Genomic DNA, 27,769 nt, shown 5'->3' with positions numbered 1-27,769 from the left:
TGACACGATAAACCTAACAAACATCACTAGGATAAACTTTACCATATTAGGAAGTGAGTTTCAGAGTAACTCATCCTCACAAAATCGATATGTAAGGTGAGGATTTCCCCAACTTATAAAAAGTAAATTGATCTTATCTTTAGTCAATGCGCTATCTCCAACGCACCCCCTTCAAGACTGTTAGATATTATTAGATATAATTAGATATTATTAGATATAATTAGATATTATTTGATATTATGAGATATTATAGATATTGTTAGATATCTCATATTTATGTAATGGGCTTAGCCCATATGTTTCTTTTTCCTATATAAACATAACCCTATGTGTTCAATATACACAAGGGATTTACCCTATTCTTTCTTTTCCTTTAATATGGTATCTAGAGCATAAGGTTAGAGTTTAGGGTTTAGGGTTCAATTTTTATTGGTGAACCCACTATTCACTGGAATTTTCCAGCCACCACCCTACTGTTTCGCCGGACCTTCACCGGACCTTCGCCGGACCTTCGCCGGACCATCACCGGAACTTCGCCGGAGCCGCCGCCGGAATCTCGCCGGAATCGCTGTCGGAGCCTTCATCTTTGTTGCTCCCGCCAATTAACCGGTGACTGGATTTGTCCTTATCTTTTATGGCTTCTTCCGCTTCCGCTGCCACTATGGCTTCTTCTTCAGTCATTATGCCGGATTCATCTATTTATACTAATTACGTCAATGTTCATCTTTCCATTGACAAATTGGATGGAACCAATTATGACACTTGGGCATCAGATATTAAATTATGGCTTAAGAGTCAAGGTTATGTTGATCATCTTACTCATCCTACTCTTGCTGAAAATGAGGTTGTTCGTTGGTCGAAAATTGATGCTCAATTATGCATTGTTATCAAATCGACCATTCACTCATCTTTAAAACAAATTTTTCGTACCTATGAAACATGTTCAGAAGTTTGGGAACAAGCAAAATTATTATACACCAATGATACTCAACGTCTTTATGGTGTGTGTCAAAATCTTCTCACAATTGTTGCTCCCAAACGTCTTGATGGTACAATGGCAGAATATCTAGGTAAACTTCATGCTCTTCTTCATGATTTTAATGAGTTATTACCTCCTGCCTCTACTCCTTCTCAAGAACTAGAACAAAGATCCAAGTTCTTCATGTTATTGGGTTTACATGGTCTTCCTGATGATTATTCTCACGTTCGTGATCAAACTTTGGGATCTCCTATTGTGCCCAATTTTACTTCCACTTGTTCTACCCTTTTGCGCGTGCCAGGTAAACACACCGCTGATATAACATCTCATGTTGATGACTCTTCTGCTTTAGTATCTCAGCATAATGATCGTACTCGCCCTCACAAGCCGGGCAAAGGGCGTCACAAGTGTGACCATTGTGGCAAACTTGGCCACAAAATTGACAGATGTTATGCCTTACATGGTCGTCCTCCTAGATCTGTTACGGTTGCTCAAATTGCCCCTTTGCAACCTTCTACCATGGACCATACTTCAATTGATACCCCAAGCCAACCTGCTATTTTCAATGAATTTCTTAAATGGTATGAGGATCGTCACAACCCTAGTTCCACGGCTTCTGTTGCACATTCAGGTACATCTTTTGTTGGCCTCACTCACTCCACTTCCCATGGCCCTTGGGTTCTAGATTCAGGTGCCACTGATCACATTACTGGTAATAAATCTTTTTTCTCTTCCTTATCTACTACGGGTTATTTACCTTCAGTTCCCATGGCCAATGGATATAGGGTACCATCACATGGTGTTGGTACTATTAATCTTTTTTCATCTTTATCTATTGATAATGTTCTTTATGTCCCTGGGTCTCCATTTAACTTATTATCCATTAGTCGTCTCACTCGTTCCCTTGACTGTGTTATTTCTTTTACCAAAGATTCTGTTACTTTACAGGACCGGAGTTCGGGACGGATGATTGGCACCGGATGTGAGTCTCATGGACTTTATCAACTACAGATCTCTGCACATGTTGGCGCAATTATGGATTCTCCATCTCTCATTCATGCTCGATTGGGTCATCCTAGTCTTGCCAAGATGCAACAGCTTGTTCCAAGTTTGTCTAATGTGTCTACTTTATCGTGTGAGTCGTGTCAGTTAGCACATTCGTAGTTCTTTTCCTCGTAGTGTCTCACAACGTGCTTCATCTCCTTTTGCCTTAGTTCACTCTGACATTTGGGGACCAAGTCGTATTAAGTCTAATTTAGGATTTCAGTATTTTGTTACTTTTATTGATGATTATTCAAGATGTACTTGGGTATTTTTAATGAAAAACCATTCTGAGTTGTTTTCTATATTTCAAATATTTTACAATGAAATTAAAAATCAATTTGGAATTTCCATCCGAATTTTGCGCAGTGATAATGGACGTGAGTATCTTTCTCATTCTTTTAAAAAATTTATGGCTTCTCATGGTATTCTTCATCAAACTTCATGTGCTTATACACCTCAACAAAATGGGGTAGCTGAGCGCAAGAATAGACATCTTGTTGAAACAACTCGTACTATTTTAATCCATGGTGATGTTCCTCAGCGTTTTTGGGGTGATGCTGTTCTTAGTGCATGTTATCTCATTAATCGCATGCCATCTTCAGTTTTAGATAACAAAATTCCTCATTCTATTTTATTTCCACATGACCCTCTCCACTCTTTACCTCCCAAAGTTTTTGGGTCCAAATGTTTTGTTCATAATTTTAGTCCTGGTCTTGATAAATTATCTCCTAAGTCACACAAATGTGTCTTTTTAGGGTTCACTAGATCACAAAAAGGATATAAATGTTTCTCACCGTTTTTAAACCATTATTTTATTTCAGCAGATGTCACCTTCAGTGAATCTTCCCTTTACTTTAAGTCTTGTCCTTCTCCTTCAATTTTTTCATCTAATCAAGTTAATATTCCTCTTGTTGTGCCTAGTGCACCTAACAATTCACCACCGCCGCCAACTCTTCAGGTGTATAGTCGTCGTCAACCGTCTCATCGTCCATCAGCAGACTCTATTCTGGTGCCAACACCTCATCCCCCTCCGGCTCCTATAGTTGAACCTCCGACTGTTGAACCTGATCTTCCTATTGCTATTCGTAAAGGTATACGTTCTACTCGTAATCCCTCTCCACATTATACTGCTTTGAGTTACCATAGACTATCTCAACCCTTTTATACCTGCCTTTCGTCTATTTCTTCTATATCCTTTCCAAAATCTGTAGGTGATGCCTTAGCCCATCCTGGTTGGCGTCAGGCCATGCTTGATGAAATGAATGCGCTTCAGAATAATGGAACTTGGGAACTTGTTCCTTTACCATCTAGGAAATCTGTTGTTGGTTGCAGGTGGATTTTTGCTATCAAAGTTGGTCCTGATGGTACTATTGATCGTCTCAAAGCTCGTCTTGTGGCTAAGGATTATACCCAAATTTTTGGTTTAGACTATGGTGATACTTTTTCTCCAGTAGCAAAGATGGCCTCTGTTCGCTTATTCATAGCTATGGCTGCTCTTCAACAATGGCCTCTTTATCAACTGGATGTTAAGAATGCTTTTCTTAATGGGGATTTGCAGGAAGAAATTTATATGGAGCAACCTCCCGGTTTTGTTGCTCAGGGGGAGTCTTCTGGATTGGTATGTCGTCTTCGCAAATCCTTATATGGCCTCAAGCAGTCTCCTAGGGCTTGGTTTGGAAAATTTAGCAATGTTGTTCAACAATTTGGTATGACTCGCAGTGAAGGCGATCATTCAGTTTTTTATCGTCACTCGAGTGCTGGGTGTATCTATCTTGTAGTATATGTTGATGACATTGTTCTTACAGGCAGTGATCACCATGGCATCTCACAAGTAAAATAACACCTTTGTCAACACTTTCAGACCAAAGATCTTGGCAAACTCAGATATTTCTTGGGGATTGAGGTAGCACAATCCAATACTGGTATTGTTATCTCTCAAAGAAAATACGCATTAGATATTTTGGAGGAAATTGGGTTCATGAATTCGAAATCTGTTGATACTCCCATGGATCCCAACGTCAAGCTTCTACCCAATCAAGGGGAGCCTCTTTCAGATCCTGAGAAGTACAGGAGATTAGTTGGAAGATTGAACTATCTCACTGTTACTCGTCCTGATATTTCCTTTGCAGTCAGTGTGGTGAGTCAATTTCTTAATTCTCCATGTGAAGATCATTGGAATGCAGTCATTTGTATAGTGAAGTACATTAAAGGCTCTCGTGGAAAAGGTTTGTTATATGGTCATAATAACCATACTAAAGTCGTTTGTTATTCAGATGCTGAATGGGCAGGATCTCCATCTGATAGAAGGTCAACTTCTGGTTATTGTGTCTCCATTGGTGATAACTTGATCTCTTGGAAGAGCAAGAAACAAAGTGTTGTGGCAAGATGTAGTGCAGAAGCAGAATATAGAGCTATGGCCTCGGCTACTTGTGAGCTTATTTGGCTTAAACAGTTACTTAAAGAATTGCAATTTGGAGAGGTTACTCAAATGACACTGATATGTGATAATCAGGCTGCTCTTCATATTAGCTCAAATCCAGTTTTTCATGAAAGGACAAAACATATTGAGATTGATTGTCATTTCATTCGAGAAAAGATTATATCAGGAGATATCAAGACTGAGTTTGTTAATTCAAATAATCAATTAGCAGATATTTTTACTAAACCCTTACGAGGACCTAGGATTGATTACATTTGTAACAAGCTGGGTACATATGATCTATATGCACCAGCTTGAGGGGGAGTGTTAGATATTATTAGATATAATTAGATATTATTAGATATAATTAGATATTATTTGATATTATGAGATATTATAGATATTGTTAGATATCTCATATTTATGTAATGGGCTTAGCCCATATGTTTCTTTTTCCTATATAAACATAACCCTATGTGTTCAATATACACAAGGGATTTACCCTATTCTTTCTTTTCCTTTAATAAAGACGATACACATCTCGTGCATGGGATTACATATTTGTTAGAGATAGTGGAATTTAAGTCTAACTCAACATCACTAAACCAACTCGTAATTTGAAGATTGCACCCACTTATATATTATAATCTAGTCTTATTCTTAGTTGATGTGAGATCTCCAACACATTCCCTCACGCCGAGGAATGGTCATCTCAAGCATGGGTATAGATATTTATGGGTGATCTAACAGGAGTCTAATAACAGTGGCATAATAGCCCCAAAGAACGTAACTAGGATAGATTTTGAGTAGCTTTGATACCATCTTAGTAAGTGAGTTTATGCCTAACTCAACCTCACAAAATCATCTTGTAAGTGAGTTTATGCCTAATTCAACTTCACAATACCAGCGTGTAAGGGGATGATTGTCCTCACTTATAAACTGTAAATTGACCTTATTTTTAGTTGACATGACATCTCCAACATCTCCCCTCATGCCGAGAGATGTATATCTTGTGTGTGAGACTAACTATTTGTGGGTGGCAGACCCAATAGTAGGTGACACGATAGGTCTAATAAAACTTGTTAAGATAGACCCTGATACTATATTAGGAAGTTAGTTTAAACCTAACTCATCCTCATAAAACCAACTTGGAAGGTAACTATTACCCCCACTTATATACTATAAATTGATCTTGTTTCTAGTTTATGTGTGACCAATACACACTCCTCACGCTAAGGCATGGTCATCTCGTACATGAGACTAGATATTTATAGGTGGTCCAACAACAGCTCAACAGCAAGGGGCATGATAGACCGACGAACCTCACTAAGATACTCTGATATCATATTAGGAAGTGAGTTTAAGCCTACCTTATTCTCACAAAACCGGCTTAAAATGTGAGAATTGCTCCCACTTATAAACTGTAAATTTGTTTTATCTCTAGCCGATGTGGAATTTTCAATATCTTCCTTGAGGGCTGATCTTTTAGTTCTACAAGACAAATGAAAGTTTTCTCTTTTCTATGTACTTGAAGCATGTCTTCTTGATGTGACCAGATTTCTCACAATGAGAGCACCAATGATCCTCCTTACCTTTTTAGTTTAGCCTTTTTAGTTTAGTTCATGTTCCCAGGATTTTAGGTCTTAGGTTTGGAAGCCCTTCCAAAGAACATGACAACTCCTTTAGAGGAGGGCTCATTAATTATGACAATTCGATGAGTTTCCTGAACCTGAACAATGTAGAAGACCTCAGAAAGAGAGAGAAATCTTTCCGTGCCCATAATTTGTCCCCCTGGGGTCATATTCAAGATTCAATCATAGTAAGAAATTTAATATTCAGTATCATTCAACAAAATGAGAAAGGGTGAAAACATCCCTGCTATTTTCAAGCAATAAATTTCGATACTAGTCCAACTTAATTCATAAACCCTTTAGTATAACTTGGTATTCTACAATAGAGAGAGCCATGTTTGACTACAAAGATCTTATTTGCTAACTCATAGGGTTATCTTGGGATATGGCCTCCCCTTCAATATGGTTAAGCCTACCTTCCTATACCTGTGTGGCTAATAAATTGAGTCCATTGGAGATAATTTCAATCATTAAGATAGCTATCATTAGGCAAACACGAAAGATCCATATTGCTTAGTGGAGTTGCTATGCCAAAAAGAAGAGATTCGTTATCTCTTTATTTTAAAAAAAAAACAGATAGACAAACAAAAGCGAACTATGAATAATGCTCTTTCAAAGGAGAGACACACAACTTGAGGTGAAAGTGCTGAACAAGGGCAGATTTGGAACCACCACCTCAGGTCAACTTCGATAAAGCAAGCGGCGGGAAGAATTGTGGGTAGACAAGTCGTCATGCGCTAGAAAATTGTGGCATGTGAAACCCACGCGCAAAGAAGGGTGTTTGTTCTGTGCGTGGACGCTCCGATGGCGACAAGACTCCAGGAGCTATCAAATAAGAGGAAGACAAATATCCATGTGTGGTCGTTGATCAGATTGGATGCTTTGCAAGCGGTGGTGGTGGCATCCGTGATAGTGATAGTGGTTGTGAAACAAACTTGGTGCACTTAAGGCAACTTAGATAAACAAAGGAAATGATTGCACTTTAGGCAACTCTAAAAAATGGAAACTACAAACAAAGACAATAATGGAAATATGCAAAGCCGAAGCTCTCAATATCTAGAGCTCTGACACCAACTTAAAAAGGATTAAGTTGGTATGGGAGAAAAAGGTCTTATTGAAATTGAATAATTGGAACAATACATAAGCATCTATATATAGAGAGAACTCTATCCCTAAAGTAATGATTACAAAAGGATTCCTAGTATCTTACAACATCACACTTGTAATGATTATAAAAGCTTCTTAAAACATAACAAAATATTTTCTCCTTACTCAACAACTATGAATCCTTTTCTAGTGGCTCTCGTGGTGGTGATTGTGGTGGTCATAGTGATCATCATGGAGGTTGTAGTGGTTACTATTCCAACATTCAATGTCAGGTGTGCCTTAAGTTTGGACATGTTGCATTTTACCATTTCAAAGAATCATTGAATAATCAAGGACCTAACAATTGATTTTAAGGGTTGTCCAACATTTATATACACTATTTTAGTCATATCACAAGTAAGTTTGATATCTCCAAGACATTTCTCCTTACACTAAGGACTAAACATCGAAAGTTTATAGGAGTAAACATCTATGGTGGTCCAATAAAATATTCGTAATAGGCAACTCAATAGATCCAAAAAGAAGTGCTAGATGTCTTACTAAGGGAATCCATGAGAGCTCAAAATCAATTGAGCTTTGCAGATTGGCAAAATTTGGTCCTGTTCACAAAAAAAAAAAGTTTGTCGGAAAAAATTTCCGGTGGCGGTTTCCGATGGTCAATAGCAGTGGCAGTGACGGTCACAATGGTGCAAGGTGGTGGGCAATGGAGAAAAGAGAAGAAAAAAAAGAAAAAACAGTTGCAGCAATTAAGGCTGCCCAGAAAAAGTAATTGCAGCAATAAAGGCTGCCCAGAAAAATAATTGCAGCAATGAAGGCTGCTAAAAAAAGGATTGTAGAAGCAGAGTCTCCTAGATACCAAGTTGAAAGAAATAGATGAAATGTATTTTTGATATATTTACAAATGTGATTTAAAGAAAGAAATAATCGGTAATGAAAGCAAGAAATAATAAGTAATTAAAGTTATATAAATCAAATGAAATCACTAAAAGATATCAAATTTGTCCTAATAAATAGATAATGAAATCTGCACTTTATTACGAAATAATTATCTCCTAATTATGCACCAGTTACGACAAACATTTATGTCATCATATAATTTGGATTCAAAATCTAATTCAACTTCAAAAGTTAACTAATAAGGTGAAAGTTTCTTTCAATTTATATATAACATTTTAGTTATATCGCTACTCATAGTAGGATCTCTAACATTCACACAATTAATAACCTTAACTTTTCCCAATTTGTATGTGTTGAAAGCAAAAGCAATAACATCCATACCTGGAGATTGATGACAAGGATAAATGGAAGCTTTTTCCCAGCTTCTGACTGAAATTCAGAAGGAAAAGATTATATGAATATATTTTCAGGGAAACATACATGTAGTCTTATATACAATGAAAAACCTTGTACATTACAAAATAGAATAATATTTAGAAATTTTCAACCTTTTTTTCTTAAATAACATGTCCAATGAAAATTGACCATCTTTCCCCAACCCTATTTTACAATGATCAATACGAATATTAAAAGATAAAATGTTAAAAGTTTGACATTACCTGAACCAAACATTTAGGGTGAAGGGCAATTCTATCTACAGATTTATCAACTGTTAACCAATCGACTCCTACAAGATTGAGAAGAGGATCTCCTCCAACTACCTGCAAGACAAATTCTGTGTTCATGACATTTTGATTGACCTATAAAATTTGATGTGAGAGATCAATCCCACTATATGGAAAGTATATTTTAGAAGGAAGAAGCCTCGCACTGCCAGAATGACAGTCAGTTAAGTGATGATAATTTTGTCAGGATGACCAGATTTTAGGGTAAAGATGGGGAAAAAGAAAAGGGTAGTGAATTGTGACTTTAGAGTGGGGGAGCAAGATCTTTCTCTGGTAGAAAAACTGTTACAGGACTAAGGCTCTGATGAGGTGCAATAAGAAGTGGATTGGGTGTCGTTTCTTTTCATTACTAAAAGAATTATTTATTTTCTTTAGTTTCCTATCACATTCGGCCAGAACAAAATAAAGTAACTTGTACTTTATAATTATGTAAAGTCAAAGTTCAAACCCCCAATTTCAGGGACAGACCTAATTATTAATTTGAGGACACTAAAGCAAATGCACACTACTGCAGAATATCCTATCATCCAAGTTAAAGAAAAAATTTGTTGTACGTTTACTCTATAATTGAATGACTTATAGTCTGCTAACCTTAGAACTATCTTTAAGATAGTTCTTTCCTCTAATCATAAATCCTTTTCCAGTAGGAGAAGCCCAACAGTTTGTGTCATTGTCATCCTTTCCTTTCCATAAAGAACCATGCAAGTCACTTGGAATTGTGATAGGAGTTACATGCGGATCCAATTCTTCGCTTAGATCAGGAGCTGCATGCAATAATCAAATATATTATATTAGAATTCCAAAAGAAATTAAGTTATATGCAACTATAACCAATTACTCAAAAGTGAAAGATCCTTTATTCATTTTAACCTTACCAATTTTCTTTTACTAACTAGATATATAGACTGAGTACACGTATTATCATGAACTAAAACCCCAAAAGCTTAAGCCAACATGTGAAAGCACGTGAATAATTTTATATCTAACAAATTCACATGAATGTTGAAGATGCAACTAAATTGGACACTGCAGTCCAGGTGGAGGAAGCCCAAGTTGAGAGGCCCAAAAGGAGTATTAAGTGTAACAAAGCTGCAAATTACGTTTATTACAAATCCAGGAATATATTATTTTCTTGTAGTGGTGACTCATTCTAGAATGAGTTTGTTATATTGTTAGAATATGCGGGGGGTGGGAATATTTCTGTTAGAGGGTTTTGGCACGTAGTGCTGATATACTTCTATTTAGAGAGGTTTGAATGATTGAACGGGGAACATTAAATTGTGCCTCATTTCTCCTTCTTACATTTTCTCGTGGAGGTGTCTTTGTTCCCGAATTTGGAGGGTATCCTACTCATCACAAATCCTCCCACATGAGCCATTTACAAACCAAACCCACCTTCTGCTAAAATTTTACTTGTATAAAGAATGGGGGTAACGAGAGTTGAACTCTAGATTACATGCATGGTCATAGACCTTTGATATTGTGAATATTGTATATAGGAGTAGCTATTGTTTAGTACAACAACCTCATCCGGTTTGATAATCAATATATGCCTTGTGGGTGGATTAAAAATAAGGTTTATAATGTGGTAAGTTTTATAGGTAATTTGTGTTCTTATACTATGAATTCTAACATGTATGAATTTTTTTATACTTAAGCATTTTGGCATTCATATCAAACCCAGTGTTAGCCTAAAAATTCCTGTTTTGTGGAAGGCCCCTCCTTGTTTTTGGTAGAAATGTATTACGAAGTGGACTTTAAGCCTAACTCAACCCCATTAAACCGGCTCATGAGGTGAGGTTTGCATCCACTTATATACAATGAAATGTCCTAATCTCTAGTTGATGTGGGATCTCCAACACACCCCCTCACGCCGAGAGTGACAACTCGTGCGTGGGATAACATATTATGGGTGGTCCGATAACGGCCCCGATAGTGGGTGGCATGATACCCCCAACAAACACTCGCTAGGATAGGCTCTATTAGGTATAACAGTATTAACTGTTATTAGGTATAACAGTATTAACTGTGTATAACAATCTTAAGTGTTTACATTTACTACTGCACTGGGTACTATTAATACCCAACCTTCCCTGTACATTATATACAAAAATCCTATAATAAAGATTACTCATTTTCTATCTTTCTTCTCTCTAAATCTCTCCTTCTCTCTAAATCTCTCCTTCTCTCTATACTCTTATATGGTATCCAGAGCCAAAAATGGCCTCATCATCTACCACTGAACCCAATTCTGAAATTTTTTCCTCCAAGCCCGAGGTTCTTCTCCGTCATATCTTTCACACCCAATCCCTCTGAAACTGGATCAAGACAATTTCCTTGTCTGGCAACAACAGGTTAATGCCACTCAGCCTCGACCTTCTTTATTTTCTGGATGGTGCTTGCACTCCTCCGCGCTTCCTTCATCTCTGCCGAAGAAGACTCTTCCCCAATTGTTAATTCAAAATACATCCAGTATGGTCGTCAAGATCAGGCAATCTTGGCCTGGTTATTAGCATCTATGACTGCAGGCATCCTAACTCAGATGGTTGGACTGGAAACTTCAAACCAAGTCTGGGAAAAACTCCAGACCCATTATGCGTCTCAAACTCGTGCTCAAATAAAGAAGCACAAACAACAGCTGTGTACACCCAAGAAGGATCGCTCCATCACTGCTTACCTTCTTGATATCAAGAAAACCGTGGACCAATTGGCTGTTGTGGGTTGTCCAATTTCTACAGAAGATCACATTGAAGTTGTTCTTGATGGGCTATCTGACGAATACGACCCTTTTATCACCCCTGTCATAACTCGCCTTGACCCATACACGGTAGCAGACATTGAAGCGCTGCTCCTTGCCCAAGAAAATCGTATTGAAAGGAATAAACAATCGGTTGATCAGATTTTGCAGGCCAGTGTTGCTTCTGTCCCACATTCTTTCTCTCATTACAACTCCAGTTCTACAAATTATCCCTCCTCCTTCCACCCCGCTGCTCCTGCTAAACAACGGTTTTATTCAAAACCTCGTTTTACACCATCCAAGAACTTCCCCAAAATGCCATCTAATTCTTCTTCAACCCGGGTGCATTGCCAAATTTGTGGAAAATATGACCACACTGCTCTTCACTGCTGGCATAGATTTGATTCTTCTACCCAATCCCAAGTTACTGCTAATACTGCCCATTTTTCTACATCTCTTGGTGATGATGAACCTTCAATCCTCGGAACCCCCAATACTCTCCATGACCCGCTTTGGTATCCTGATAGTGGTGCCTCCCACCATCTCACTGCCAACAGCAAAAATCTCTCCACAACCACTCCTTACACAGGTTCGGAAGAGGTGGTTGTAGGTAATGGTTTCCAGCGTCCTATTACTTCTATTGGTTCTGCCAGTTTTACAGATCTTAATACCCATAATACCTTCTCCTTGCAACATTTTTTGCATGTGCCTACTATTTCTAAAAATTTGTTAAGTGTTTCTAGGTTTGCAAGTGATAATCACGTTTACTTTGAGTTTCATGCTGATGTTTGCCTTGTTAAACGTCAGGGAACCAACAAAATCCTGCTTCAAGGCAAGCTTAAAGATGGTCTTTATATGTTTCCAAATCTTGTTCAAACTGCACCCTATTCTGCTCACAATACTGCTATTACTACTGGCTCTTCTGCTTATCATATGCGGCACTCCCGGTTTGGTCATGCCCAACCAAGAGTGATTCACCAAATTATGAAGATTTGTAATATACCTTTTACTGTTAAACGTGAATTTTGTGAATCCTGTGTTGTTGGCAAGTCCCATCAGCTTCCTTTTAATGCTTCTCAAACTATATACTTTAAACCTTTACAACTTGTTTTCATTGACATTTAGGGGTCGTCTGCTACCCCTACAATTAATGGTGCTACTTACATCTCTTTTGTGGATGCCTATACTAGATATGTTTGGTTCTACTTAATTCACGCTAAATCTCAAGCCATCACTGTTTTCAAATCTTTCAAATTATATGTTGAAAAACAAACTGGTTTTCCTCTATTAAGCATTCAAACTGACAATGCAAAAGAATTTCTCTGTTTTAAATCTTTCTTGTTATCTAATGGCATATCTCATCGTCTAACCTGCCCTCACACTCATGAACAAAATGGTTATGTTGAACGTAAGCATAGGCATATTGTTGATATAGGATTGACTTTACTTGCTTGTTCAAAATTACCCATGCATTTCTGGGGCTATGCTTTCACTATTGTTGTTTCCATTATCAATGTTTTACCCACATCTGTTTTAAACAATCAAAGTCCATATTATTTGTTGTTTAACTCACACCCAAATTATTCTTTTTACAAAACCTTTGGATGTGCTTGTTATCCTCTTCTTCGCCCCTATAATAAACATAAAATGAGTTTTCGTTCATCTTTGTGTGTGTTTCTTGGCTATGCCTCAAATCACAAAGGTTACATGTGCCTCTCTCCCACTGGGCGTATGTACATGTTACTTTTAATGAATATGTTTTTCCCTATGTTGTTTCATCTAACCCTTTCTCTTTTGTTTCTTCACCCTCTTTAACTGTTTTTTCAGCAACCACATGTTTCTGTATCTCAACCAGCAGCTCCTGACTCACAACCAACCACCTCAGATTCTTCACATGAACATCCTGATTCCACTGCTTCTATGTTGTCTCACTCTGACTTGTCTTCCACTACTTTCACTCCCCTCAATCCTGCTCCTCAAAACACTCACCCCATGCTTACACGCGCGAAAACTGCTCTACTTGGTCCAAGTGCTTTTACTGTTGCACCTGTTTTGCCTCTTCCCAAATCCACCAAAGAAGCCTTACATCTTCCCCAATGGCTTGCTGCCATGCATGAAGAGCTAGCTGCTCTAACCACGAACAACACCTAGATTCTCACCACTCTTCTTCCTGGGGTTCAACCCATTGGTTGCAAATGGATTTTCAAAATAAAATACAATGCTGATGGCTCCTTTCAGCGAAATAAAGCTTGCCTCGTCGCCAAAGGTTTTCATCAGCAACAAGGTTTTGACTATTTTGAAACATTCAGTCCTGTGATAAAACCTGTCACCGAACGTATTATCCTTTCTCTAGCTCTTCAATTAAACTGGTCTTTTAATCAAATTGATATTAATAACGCCTTTTTGTATGGTGATCTTGAGGAATTTGTATACATAGTTCAACCTCCTGGCTTTGAAACTAGTGACTCCAACACTGTTTGCAAACTTAACAAAGCTCTCTATGGGTTGAAACAAGCACCTAGATCCTGGTTTCACAAGCTAAGTACCACTTTAATCTCTCTTGGTTTTCATCCCACTAAAAGTGACACCTCCCTCTTTCTTCACTTCCACAATAACATTACTCTTTTTGTCCTAATTTATGTTGATAATATTCTAATTACAGGGAATTCTAACACTGCCATTCAGCGTCTGATTTACTCCCTCAGTCGGCATTTTGCTCTAAAAGACCTTGGCACTCTCCACTATTTTCTCGGTGTTGAAGCCACTTGGACATTGGATGGAGGCTTACATCTCTCTCAAACCAAATACATTCAAGACCTCCTCCATAAAACCAACATGCTCTCTCCTCCAAGCCTCAACCAACACCCATGCTCTCCACTACTCGTCTAACAAAAGACGCTACCACTGTTGTAGACGATCCTTCCCTCTATCGCTCAGTGGTAGGCTCGCTTCAATATATACACATCACTCGTCCAAAACTCGCCTATAGCGTCAACACAGCGTGCCAGTTCATGAGCAACCCTCAACATCACTACTGGAATGCTGTTAAACGTATTCTCCGCTACCTTGCTGGCACTACCACTCATGGACTTCATCTTCGGCGCCCATCCCAACTCACACTAAATGCCTTTGCTGATGTTGATTGGGGTTCTGACCCTGATGACAGGAAATCCACCTCAGGCCTTGTTTATCTTGGATCGAATCCTATTGCTTGGCTTTCAAAGAAACAAAAGGTTGTTTCTCGCAGCTCCACTGAAGCTGAATATCGCAGCAATGCTGCCACGCTTGCTGAACTCAATTGGATACAGAATCTGCTCACTGAACTTCGTCTTCCTCCTACTCTTCCTACCATTCGATCTGATAATCTTGGCGTTATTCTCCTTGCATCCAATCCCATTATGCACTCCAAGACCAAGCACTTTGAACTTGACCTTCATTTTGTTCGTGATGCTATCCAACAAAAGTAGTTACAACTTCTACATGTCCCTGCTACACTACAAATCGCTTATGTCTTTACGAAACCTTTAAGTGTTGGCCCGTTTTCAGCCTTCTCGCATAAATTAATGGTGTATCCTAAACCATCAATTTAAAGGGGGATATTAGGTATAACAGTATTAACTGTTATTAGGTATAACAGTATTAACTGTATATAACAGTCTTAACTGTTTACATTTACATTGTATTACTACTGCACTGGGTACTATTAATACCCAACCTTCCCAAAACATTATATACAAAAATCCTATTGTTAGATATTATTATATATAATTAGATATTATTTGATATTATGAGATATTATAGATATTGTTAGATATCTCATATTTATGTAATGGGCTTAGCCCATATGTTTCTTTCCCTATATAAACATCACCCTATGTGTTCAATATACACAAGGGATTTACCCTATTCTTTCTTTTCCTTTAATATGATATCTAGAGCATAAGGTTAGGGTTTAGGGTTCAATTTTTATTGGTGAACCCACTATTCACTGGAATTTTCCAGCCACCGCCCCACTGTCTCTACCTCGTCGGAGCCGCCGCTGGAATCTCGTCGGAGGCGCCACCGAAATCTCATCGGAGCCGTCGTCGGAATCTCGTGCCGTCACTGGAATTTCGTCAGAGTCGTCGTCGAAGCCTCCGCTGGAGACGTTGCCGGAATCTTTGTCGGAGCCTTCATTTTTGTTGCTCCCGCCAATTAACCGGTGACTGGATTTGTCCTTATCTTCTATGGCTTCTTCCGCTTCCGCTGCCACTATGGCTTCTTCCGTTGCCGCTACCACTGTGGCTTCTTCCGCAATCATTACACCGGATTCATCTATTTATACTAATTACGCCAATGTTCATCTTTCCATTGACAAATTGGATGGAACCAATTATGACACTTGGGCATCAAATATTAAATTATGACTTAAGAGTCAAGGTTATGTTGATCATCTTACTCATCCTACTCTTTCTGAAAATGAGATTTTCCGTTGGTTGAAAATTGATGCTCAATTATGCATTGTTATCAAATCGACCATTCACTCATCTTTAAAACAAATTTTTCGTACCTATGAGACATGTTCAGAAGTTTGGGAACAAGCAAAATTATTATACACCAATGATACTCAACGTCTTTATGGTGTGTGTCAAAATCTTCTCACAATTGTTGCTCCCAAACGTCTCGATGGTACAATGGCAGAATATCTAGGTAAACTTCATGCTCTTCTTCATGATTTTAATGAGTTATTACCTCCTGCCTCTACTCCTTCTCAAGAACTAGAACAAAGATCCAAGTTCTTCATGTTATTGGGTTTACATGGCCTTCCTGATGATTATTCTCACGTTCGTGATCAAATTTTGGGATCTCCTATTGTGCCCAATTTTACTTCCATTTGTTCTACCCTTTTGCGCGTGCGAGGTAAACACACCGCTGATATAACGTCTGATGTTGATGACTCTTCTGCTTTAGTCTCTCAGCATAATGATCGTACTCGCCCTCACAAGTCGAGCAAAGGGCGTCACAAGTGTGACCATTGTGGCAAACTTGGCCACAAAATTGACCGATGTTATGCCTTACATGGTCGTCCTCCTAGATCTGTTGCGGTTGCTCAAATTGCCCCTGTGCAACCTTCTACCATGGACCATACTTCAATTGATACCCCAAGCCAGCCTGCTATTTTCAATGAATTTCTTAAATGGTATGAGGATCGTCAGAACCTTAGTTCCACGGCTTCTGTTGCACATTCAGGTACATCTTTTGTTGGCCTCACTCACTCCACTTCCCATGGCCCTTGGGTTCTAGATTCAGGTGCCACTGATCACATTACTGGTAATAAATCTTTTTTCACTTCCCTATCTACTACGGGTTATTTACCTTCAGTTACCATGGCCAATGGATATAGGGTACCATCACATGGTGTTGGTACTATTAATATATTTTCATCTTTATCTATTGATAATGTTCTTTATGTCCCTGGGTCTCCATTTAACTTATTATCCATTAGTCGTCTCACTCGTTCCCTTGACTGTGTTATTTCTTTTACCAAAGATTCTGTTACTTTACAGGACCGGAGTTCGGGACGGATGATTGGCACCGGATGTGAGTCTCATGGACTTTATCAACTACAGATCTCTGCACATGTTGGCGCAATTATGGATTTTCCATCTCTCATTCATGCTCGGTTGGGTCATCCTAGTCTTGCCAAGATGCAACAGCTTGTTCCAAGTTTGTCTAATGTGTCTACTTTATCGTGTGAGTCGTGTCAATTAGCACATTCGTAGTTCTTTTCCTAGTAGTGTCTCACAACGTGCTTCATCTCCTTTTGCCTTAGTTCACTCTGACATTTGGGGACCAAGTCGTATTAAGTCTAATTTAGGATTTCAGTATTTTGTTACTTTAATTGATGATTATTCAAGATGTACTTGGGTATTTTTAATGAAAAACCGTTCTGAGTTGTTTTCTATATTTCAAATATTTTATAATGAAATTAAAAATCAATTTGGAATTTCCATCAGAATTTTGCGCTGTGATAATGGACGTGAGAATCTTTCTCATTCTTTTAAAAATTTTATGGCTTCTCATGGTATTCTTCATCAAACTTTAGTGCATGTTATCTCATTAATCGCATGCCATCTTCAGTTTTAGATAACAAAATTCCTCATTCTATTTTATTTCCACATGACCCTCTCTACTCTTTACCTCCCAAAGTTTTTGGGTCCACATGTTTTGTTCATAATTTTAGTCCTGGTCTTGATAAATTATCTCCTAAGTCACACAAATGTGTCTTTTTAGGGTTCACTAGATCACAGAAAGGATATAAATGTTTCTCACCGTCTTTAAATCGTTATTTTATTTCAGCAGATGTCACCTTTAGTGAATATTCCCTTTACTTTTAAGTCTTGTCTTTCTCCTTCAATTTCTTCATATAATCAAGTTAATATTCCTCTTGTTGTGCCTAGTGCACCTAACAATTCACCACCGCCGCCAACTCTTCAGGTGTATAGTCGTCGTCAACCGTCTCATCGTCCATCAGCAGACTCTATTCTGGTGCCAACACCTCATCCCCCTCCGGCTCCTGTAGTTGAACCTCCGACTGTTGAACCTGATCTTCCTATTGCTATCCGTAAAGGTATACGTTCTACTCGTAATCCCTCTCCACATTATACTGCTTTGAGTTACCATAGACTATCTCAACCCTTTTATACCTGCCTTTCGTCTATTTCTTCTGTATCCATTCCAAAATCTGTAGGTGATGCCTTAGCCCATCCTGGTTGGCGTCACGCCATGCTTGATGAAATGAATGTGCTTCAGAATAATGGAACTTGGGAACTTGTTCCTTTACCATCTAGGAAATCTGTTGTTGGTTGCAGGTGGATTTTTGCTATCAAAGTTGGTCCTGATGGTATTATTGATCGTCTCAAAGCTCGTCTTGTGGCTAAGGGTTATACCCAAATTTTTGGTTTAGACTATGGTGATACTTTTTCTCCAGTAGCAAAGATGGCCTCTGTTCGCTTATTCATAGCTATGGCTGCTCTTCAACAATGGTCTCTTTATCAACTGGATGTTAAAAATGCTTTTCTTAATGGGGATTTGCAGGAAGAAATTTATATGGAGCAACCTCCCGGTTTTGTTGCTTAGGGGGAGTCTTCTGGATTTGTATGTCGTCTTCGCAAATCCTTATATGGCCTCAAGCAGTCTCCTAGGGCTTGGTTTGGAAAATTTAGCAATGTTGTTCAACAATTTGGTATGACTCGCAGTGAAGGAGATCATTCAGTTTTATCGTCACTCAAGTGTTGGGTGTATCTATCTTGTAGTATATGTTGATGACATTGTTCTTACAGGCAGTGATCATCATGGCATCTCACAAGTAAAACAACACCTTTGTCAACACTTTCAGACCAAAGATCTTGGCAAACTCAGATATTTCTTGGGTATTGAGGTAGCACAATCCAATACTGGTATTGTTATCTCTCAAAGAAAATACGCATTAGATATTTTGGAGGAAATTGGGTTGATGAATTCGAAATCTGTTGATACTCCCATGGATCCCAACGTCAAGCTTCTACCCAATCAGGGGGAGCCTCTTTCAGATCCTGAGAAGTACAGGAGATTAGTTGGAAGATTGAACTATCTCACTGTTACTCGTCCTGATATTTCCTTTGCAGTCAGTGTGGTGAGTCAATTTCTTAATTCTCCATGTGAAGATCATTGGAATGCAGTCATTCGTATAGTGAAGTACATTAAAGGCTCTCCTGGAAAAGGTTTGCTATATGGTCATAATAACCATACTAAAGTCGTTTGTTATTCAGATGCTGATTGGGCAGGATCTCCATCTGATAGAAGGTCAACTTCTGGTTATTGTGTCTCCATTGGTGATAACTTGATCTCTTGGAAGAGCAAGAAACAAAGTGTTGTGGCAAGATCTAGTGCAGAAGCAGAATATAGAGCTATGGCCTCGGCTACTTGTGAGCTTATTTGGCTTAAACAGTTACTTAAAGAATTGCAATTGGAGAGGTTACTCAAATGACACTGATATGTGATAATCAGGCTGCTCTTCATATTAGCTCAAATCCAGTTTTTCATGAAAGGACAAAACATATTGAGATTGATTGTCATTTCATTCGAGAAAAGATTATATCAGGAGATATCAAGACTGAGTTTGTTAATTCAAATAATCAATTAGCAGATATTTTTACTAAACCCTTACGAGGACCTAATATTGATTACATTTGTAACAAGCTGGGTACATATGATCTATATGCACCAGCTTGAGGGGGAGTGTTAGATATTATTAGATATAATTAGATATTATTAGATATAATTAGATATTATTTGATATTATGAGATATTATAGATATTGTTAGATATCTCATATTTATGTAATGGGCTTAGCCCATATGTTTCTTTTTCCTATATAAACATAACCCTATGTGTTCAATATACACAAGGGATTTACTCTATTCTTTCTTTTCCTTTAATAGGATGTTTTTTTCTATTTTCCTCAGAATTTATTAATCCATTCATCCTGAAATCATGGGAGTTGCTTATGCGGTTGATTTTTCTTTTGATAGAGGTTGGCGTAGTTTGTGGTTGGAATGGTTGCTCCACCATTTCAGAATAATCAGATTGTTCTTTGGAATTTGTGGTCTAAGTGGCAAGATATGAAGTTTAAATGTGGTAATCATTTTAAACATGTTTCTTATATTTATAGGAAAAAGAACCATCATGCTAACAAGTTTGCTTGCTATGTGATTACAGAACGTTGTAACAAGTGGTGGGATAGTATTCCAGATTATCTTAGGTATGATTTTTCTAGGAATAAATGTTCTTTACCTTTTTCTAGGTTTGTTTCTTAAGTGAGTTTTGGTTGAGTCCACCGACTCATTTGTATTTAATTTCTTTATTTTCATGCTATTTGGCTATGCAACAAATCATAAACGTAAAATAGGGTGCCAGCCTAGATTGTTGTATTGTGATGCTTTTTGCATACTGTACATACCTTGGGAGAGACTTTTCTGTCAGATGTTCAATTAGATAGTTAATTCTGCAACTGTTGCCAGATGTCTATGTAACTGTTGTATATGTTTTCATGTATTCCTTCACTCCCAGAATGACAAAATAAAATTACAGAGTTATTTTCTCTCTCAAAATTCTCTTTGTTCCTATTCTAATATGTTATCATGAGCTGAATAAGAAATATCGTGAATTCAGAACCTTCCCCCTCCTCTTATGTGCGCGTCCTCGGATTCTGGAGAAGCTTTCAAAGAAAAAATTTCTCTTATGAAGGCAACATTTTGTGGTGATTCCTACAATTCCTTCTGCCTCAAATAGTTGAACCTAAACTTCCATTGTCATCCATATGCTTTAGTCATAATCTTTCTCCTCTTTATATTGCTTTGGGTTGTCATAAGTTATCTCAACCACTTTATACTTACCTTTCGTCTATTTCTTCCATGTCAATTCCAAAATATGTTGGTGCCTTAGCCCATCCTGGTTGGAATCAGATCATGCTTGATAAAAATAAGTGTTCTTCATAATAGTGGAACTTGGGAACTCGTTCCTTTATCTTTTGGGAAATTTGTTGTGGGTTGTAGGTAGATTTTTGCTATCAAAGTTAGTCTTAATGGTACTATTGATCGTGTCAAAGCTTGTCTCATGGACAAAGGTTATACACAAATTTTTTGTTCACACTATGATGACACTTTTTCTCCAGTTGTAAAGGTGGTCCATGTTTGCTTATTCATAGTCATGGTTGCCTTTCAACGTTGACCTCTTTACTAACTGAATGTCAAAAATGTTTATCTTAATGGGGATTCGTAGGAAGAAATTTATATGGAGCAACCTCCAGGTTTTGTTTCTCAAGGGAGTCTTCTAAATTGGTATTTCGTCTCTGCAAATCTTTATATAGCCTCAAGATGTCTCCTATAACTTGGTTTGGCAAATTTAGCATTGTTGTTCAATAATTTGGTATGTGATTCGCAATAAGGCAGATCAATCATTTTTTTGCCGTCACTCTAGTGATGGGTGTATCTATTTAGTAGTATATGTTGATGATGTTGTACTTACAGGCAGTGATCACCATGACATCTCACAGATAAAACAACACCTTTTCACCACTTTCAAATCAAAGACCTTGGCAAACTCAAATATTTCTTGAGGATTGAGGTAGTACACTCCAACAATGGAATTGTTATCTCTCAAAGAAAGCATGCATTGGATATTTCGGAGGAAACTGGGTTAATAAACTCAAAGTTTGTCGACACACCCATGAATCCCAATGCCAAACACCTACCTAATCAGGGGGAGTCACTCTCCAGAAGATTAGAAGAAAAAAGTAACTATCTTATATTTACTCGTCCTGACATTTCCTTAGCAGTGATTGTGATGAGTTAATTTTTTAATTCTCCATGTGCATATCATTGGAATGTTGTCATTCGTATATTGAAGTACATTAAAGGTTCTCCTGAAAAAGGTTTGTTATATATGGACACAATAATCACACTAAAGTCATGTGTTATTCACATGTCAATTGGACAAATTCTCCTTCTGATAAGAGATCTACTTCCCGATATTATGTCTCTATTGGTGATAATTTGATCTCTTAGAAGAGCAAGAAACAAAATGTTGTGGTCAGATCTATTGTGGAATCAGAATATAGAGCTATGATATGACCTCAGCTATTTGTGAGCTTATTTGACTTAAAGAGTTACTTCAAGAGTTGTAATTTGGAGAGGTAACTCAAATGACACGTATATGTGACAATCAAGTTGTTCTTTATATTAGCTCAAATCGCATCTTTCATGAAAAGACCAAACATACTGAAATTGTATTGTCATTTTATTCGAGAAAAGATTGTATCTGGAGATATCAAACTAAGTGTGTCAATTCTAATGATCAACTAGCAAATATTTTCACTAAATCATTATGAGGACCTAGAATTGATTATATTTGTAACAAGCTTGGTACATACAATTTATATGTACCAACTTGAGGGGAGTGTTAGATGTAACAGGCTTAGGCCTATTCTCTTTGTATTTTCTTATTTATAAATGTATAACCCTATGTGCTCAATACACAATAGGGATTAAGCATATGCCTCTCTCTCTCTCTCTTATTTTAACACAAGTAACAAAGTAAAAGCTTACCTGCAGTTCGCTTTAAAGCTAATGATGCGATTGCCCATGAAATATTCTTCAGCTTGACTCTTGGCTCCTGATAATTTGGAAAATGTGATTAAACAATAGAAGTTAACAAAACTCAAATAACACATATTTCTATAATAGACTACTTTTATAGCTGATAGGTGTAGAATCAGGAAAACCTGCAGAACAAGTTTTTGATCATCATCACTTTCTTCATCTGATGTTGACGAATCAGCAGTAACTGCATCATAAAACTCATCCTGCATTTCATCCTCACATTCAGCACTAGAAATAGAAGCATCAGAGATTTTGGAATGAACAACTGTGGTGGCATTTTCGTGGTGGAGTGCAGGATTGGCAGCAATGTATTCCTTCAGACCTGACCCATTATTTAGAAACATATATATTAAATGCCTCCAGAATGGTATTCACGTGCAATTTGTTCAACATGAGAAAAAAAGGCACACCAACATTGCATCGCGAGAAACTTCCTTTTCTTATTTTGAAATAGAATATAATACTTTTAAAAGAGAGTTACTTTTGTAAAGATAGCTACTTGGTTTAGAGAAAATAATTATGCTAATTGCTTAGTTTGTTGTTTCTACATTGTTTGAAGGAGGAAAACTTGTTATAGGCGGAAACCTTGCAGTTCAGGACAGTACCAGAATAACTAGTAGAAATTAAGTCTTATGTCAGTATTCAAACTCCTGAGGTCAACAGTTCACTTCATGTTAGTTAATGATTTAGTTTACAAACATGTGTTAATTAATAAATTTGTGTAGTTCAATCTAATCTGAATAGTTTTGTCACACGGCAATAAATTTATGGACTCCAGCCTGAATGGTTTCAAAGGTCATAGATAGCTTCTGTGTTGGACTGTACGCTTGCATGCTGAAATTTAAATAAAATAGATCCTTCACTTTCTTCCTCTCTGGTGTGATTCCAAATTCTTAAGGTCTTACTAAAACGGGATCAGATCTCAACTAATCAGATTCATTCGTAAACCAGAAGTTAATCTCCCACCCCGGTATTTTCTAATCCTACACTACCAAAAAGAAAGCTCTTCCTCCCTTCCTCTCTTTTCCTTTCCTGATTCTCCGAAATACCCCCTAATCAAAAGAAAGAAAGAAAGAAAGACGGAAACTGGTAATTTATGTCAGAATAATGTCTTCTGTATCATGTTCCAATTAGCAGCCCTGCTTTTCTCACTGCTAGAGAAAGAATTCAGAACTACATCAAAAGAAGCCTATTTAAACTACCAAGATGACTACAAGCAAGAGTTTGGACAACAAAGTTTTGATAATCTCAACTAAGTGCCAGACATTCTAGAAATTCAGAGAAATATATAAGATAAAAACAATGGTACAAATACTTAACCAGCCACTTGGAACAATAATGCATGTGGAATGCTCCTCTGAAATTTTGAGTTCTGGTTGTTCTTCCATCGAGACCAGGCCGAAGAGTCTATCTCTAAAGTGTGGGTCACTAAACATCTTGGGTTATTTGATGCCATAGATGTGTTCAAATTTCTAATCTCCCATGAAGATGCTGCAGACAAAATGCAACACATAAGGGGATAAAAACTGAAAAATACAATTCAGTGGTCATATTTTCTTTCTTCTAATAAGTTGCTGGAGTCTGAAATTAAAGTAAGAGATAATTCCCATCATAGAGAAATCAATACACTCTCCACCAATGTGTGAAATTAATGTGGATACCACTAAATACTACCAAGAACCACTTATCAATTCCAAGGATTTAATGCAAGAGATTGCTATCTTACGATTAACTTTTGCACGTCGAAATCCGGGTACTTGGGGCTTTTTCTTGTGTACAGCTGGACATTGCAAGATGGCTGCAAGAATTAAATATATATAGAATATTTCAGCATATATTGTCCAAGTATGTTTAAAATATACAACATTCTGATCATCTAAATCAAGGTCACAAAAACTGCTATAACAGTACCAAATTATTAAAAAAAATACATGTTTACAGTAAAAAAAATATGGATACAATGCGCAAAATAAAAGAAATTTCATTTCCAGATCATTATTTCCATTTGATTAGTAATATGTATAAGCTTCTATTCTATCTTCAACAATTAAATTAAATGCACAATACTACTATGCTAGTAATGAAACTAAATGAACTAATTCTTGACGGTTACAAAAGGACCAAACAAGCAATCACTACAATCATGTTCTTACTATATGTTCCATCTTGTCCACGAAACCATTGTCTAGAGAAGACAAAATCCTGCTTTGAGTGCCACCTGGTATAAAAGTTAATTCAGTGAAAATTATAAAAAGTAAATCATGATTAAGAATAACTTGAATAAAACTTGCTTTCTATTCATTGACGAAAAACAAAATTATAAGGCCAATGGGTAGAAAATAGAGATGTCATGAAACTCTAGTTAATTGGCAACTAAAATTTAGTCACTAATAACTATATAATGGACTGACGAACACACCAAATAAATTAGCATGTCCTATACAGAACGAAGCCTAAGTCAATAGAAGCCAAGCCAAAAAATCTTTACCATTGAAAAAATCCATACAAATGAGAAATCTGTTACTGAAAAAATTCACACAACAATGAACTTTACAAAACCGAGCATATATTACAGCAATCCAATCTCCACAATGCTATAATTTTTTTAATTTGAAAATAATAGCATCAATAGATTACCGAGATAGATACTTAGAATCATATGTCCCATAAACAACATCGTAGTGTCCATCATAAGAATCAATAAGTTCCAAGTTGTATATCAATGTATCCCACCTGCAAATATAAACATAGAAGAGGCTAATTTAATTTCCCTAATATGTAATCAAGACACTCAAGCACCTTCTATAGAAAACTTACTCATATCTTTTCTGTTGTTCAGTGCTCAAAATAACTTCAAAAACAGTATCTGCAGTTGCATCAATAACACCAACAGACTTTGCAAGGACAGTCTTACCATTCTACAAAGCACCAAAAATGTCAAAGCAGAAATCAGACTTATTTATCTGCCCTGTCATAATGAACCAAAGCACCAATCTCAATTGCTGTAAATAGGAAAGAAGCCAATGAGCATATAACATTTTACGTATTAACAAAACTAGTGAATCCATAAACAAGATGATTCATCAGCATAAAAAAGAAAAGGTTTTGGGTTACAAAGATGCATCAAGGTTTTTATTGACAGAACTTTCTTATTAATGATAGCCATTTAGGTTATCATATAAGGGAAAAAATCATTCATAAGTAGAACAAAAATATAAAATCAACCTTCTGAAAATATTATGACATTACTAATACAGGTCCGAGCAAATACTAGAATATTACTACTTGAGAACCTCTAATGTAAGACACAAATTCATAATAGGAAGAACACATGCAAACTATTCCAAAGCAAAGAAAATGGAGTCTCAAAATAATAACACTTTTTTCCATAAGCAATATCAAAATATTCCATTTTTTAGTAATAAGATCTATTCGATTTTTTTTATAATGAGTTAATAAAATTGTTCCTGATAACTAGCAATCAATGTTGTAATTATAGGTGTTAAGAAGTGGACTTTAAACCTAACTCAACCTTACAAACCGACTCATAATGAGGTTTGCACCCACTTATATATCATGAAATATCCTTATCTCTAGTCGATGTGAGATCTTCAACACACCCTCCGATAGCAGATGGCCAAATAAACCCAACAAATTCTCGCTAGGATAGACTCTAAATGACTCTGACATCATATTAAGAAGTGGACGTTAAGCCTAACTCACAATCTTACAAAATTGGTTCAAAGATGAAGTTTGCACTCACTTATATTATGAAATGTCTTTATCTCTAGTCGTTGGAAATCTCCAACAATAAGCAACATATGCAAATACACACGTACACCCATGCATTAATTGAATTAAGCAAGGTTAGGACACAATAGCTATTATTACTATTCAATTTATCCCAAGACCTTTTTGATGTACTGTTAGCTCTGCACTGTTGGTATTTTCAGTTAGTCATTAGTTTCTGTTAGAGATTGTCAAGTCTCATTTATGTGTATGTGTATCAGAACCTTGTGATGTCATTCACTCTCTTTACTCTCTCAGCTAAACTCCATCAAGAAACTTATGCTGCTAAGCTTTACAGGAAAATATCTACAGAGAAACACGTATTGGATAATTAAATGAATCAACAATGAGACAAGTGTTATACTATTACAACTCATGTTAGAATAACAGACGTGAATGGAAAGCAACTAGTTTTCAAGAAATAAATCAATAATCAGTATTGCCCAAGTCCTCTCCCCTGCCCAAAGAAGTGAATTGTATAAGGATAGATTCAGAAACCTTGTTATCAGAAACATCCTCAAAAATTCTAATACCTGAAATCACAGACAAAACAAACATGTAGATGTATAAGGATAGATTTAACTATAACTTTTTCTATTGAAACTAATATAAATAAGAATTACAAGTGGGAAAAACCATAAGTCAAAGCATATTATTTTGTATTAAGAGTTTGAAAATCAAGTCATTCAAAGAATGAGTGAAGTGTTACTTAAGTTGTTTTACTTCAAATAAACCAATGATTTTTTTCCTTTGTAGAGTTACTTTTACCATTCTTTCACTTTTTCCTGATAAATGAAATATTTCTGTATGCAACAGACTGCAAGACTGAGGGTTATACCCTCCAAAATTTTCTCCCCTGATCCACAATGATTTTATTACCACAGTCCGGCCTCCTCACCATCCTCTATCCAAACAGAAGTAGATGTTACCATTAAAGAAGGGCCTTTAGTTACATTTTTAACCACGAATTAATCAAAAGGGGGTGTTTATTATGGTTCTGGATTAAATAATTTTATCAATATTAACTCAAGAAATCACAAAAGGGGGGAGTGTATTAGGCTACAGAAGAAAAAAATACAGCATTGTAATAGGCCACAAAATAATGCAAAACAGAAGAAAATTACCAGCCAAAGTAAGAACACATTTCCATTGATGTGCTTCAACTGCATCTCCTACGTCCCCTTCAAACCCATCTGTTCTAGAAGACAACTTTGATGATTGTCGTAACAATTTCTCAGGGCCTTTCATAAAGAAAAATAAG

General features: G+C 36.9%; 1 protein-coding gene across 5 annotated transcripts in view; it reads right to left on the bottom strand.

Annotated features, from left to right (window-relative positions):
• The window catches only part of LOC137807634 (protein ENHANCED DISEASE RESISTANCE 2), a 44,405-nt gene that overhangs the window by 11,381 nt on the left and 5,255 nt on the right, over positions 1 to 27,769 (bottom strand). For 4 of the 5 annotated variants that reach the window (XM_090299458.1, XM_090299457.1, XM_090299459.1 and 1 more), the window contains 12 exons: positions 27,633 to 27,749; positions 27,007 to 27,041; positions 25,537 to 25,637; positions 25,357 to 25,452; positions 24,873 to 24,937; positions 24,446 to 24,517; positions 24,040 to 24,210; positions 22,842 to 23,041; positions 22,666 to 22,732; positions 9,394 to 9,566; positions 8,737 to 8,838; positions 8,459 to 8,506 (listed from right to left, as the gene is read on the bottom strand). In XM_090299458.1, the coding sequence (XP_090155584.1) occupies positions 8,459 to 8,506; positions 8,737 to 8,838; positions 9,394 to 9,566; positions 22,666 to 22,732; positions 22,842 to 23,041; positions 24,040 to 24,210; positions 24,446 to 24,517; positions 24,873 to 24,937; positions 25,357 to 25,452; positions 25,537 to 25,637; positions 27,007 to 27,041; positions 27,633 to 27,749 (1,247 nt within the window). Of the gene's footprint in view, positions 1 to 7,720; positions 7,780 to 8,458; positions 8,507 to 8,736; positions 8,839 to 9,393; positions 9,567 to 22,665; positions 22,733 to 22,841; positions 23,042 to 24,039; positions 24,211 to 24,445; positions 24,518 to 24,872; positions 24,938 to 25,356; positions 25,453 to 25,536; positions 25,638 to 27,006; positions 27,042 to 27,632; positions 27,750 to 27,769 lie in introns of all 5 variants that reach the window. The other variant, XR_011080564.2, reaches the window with a different exon arrangement.

This window comes from Phaseolus vulgaris, chromosome 3, assembly GCF_051622355.1.
Source record: "Phaseolus vulgaris cultivar YP4 chromosome 3, ASM5162235v1, whole genome shotgun sequence".
Classification (NCBI taxonomy): domain Eukaryota; kingdom Viridiplantae; phylum Streptophyta; class Magnoliopsida; order Fabales; family Fabaceae; genus Phaseolus; species Phaseolus vulgaris.
The sequence above is the reverse complement of the archived record's forward strand: the minus strand, read 5'-3'. Positions and strand labels throughout refer to the sequence as shown.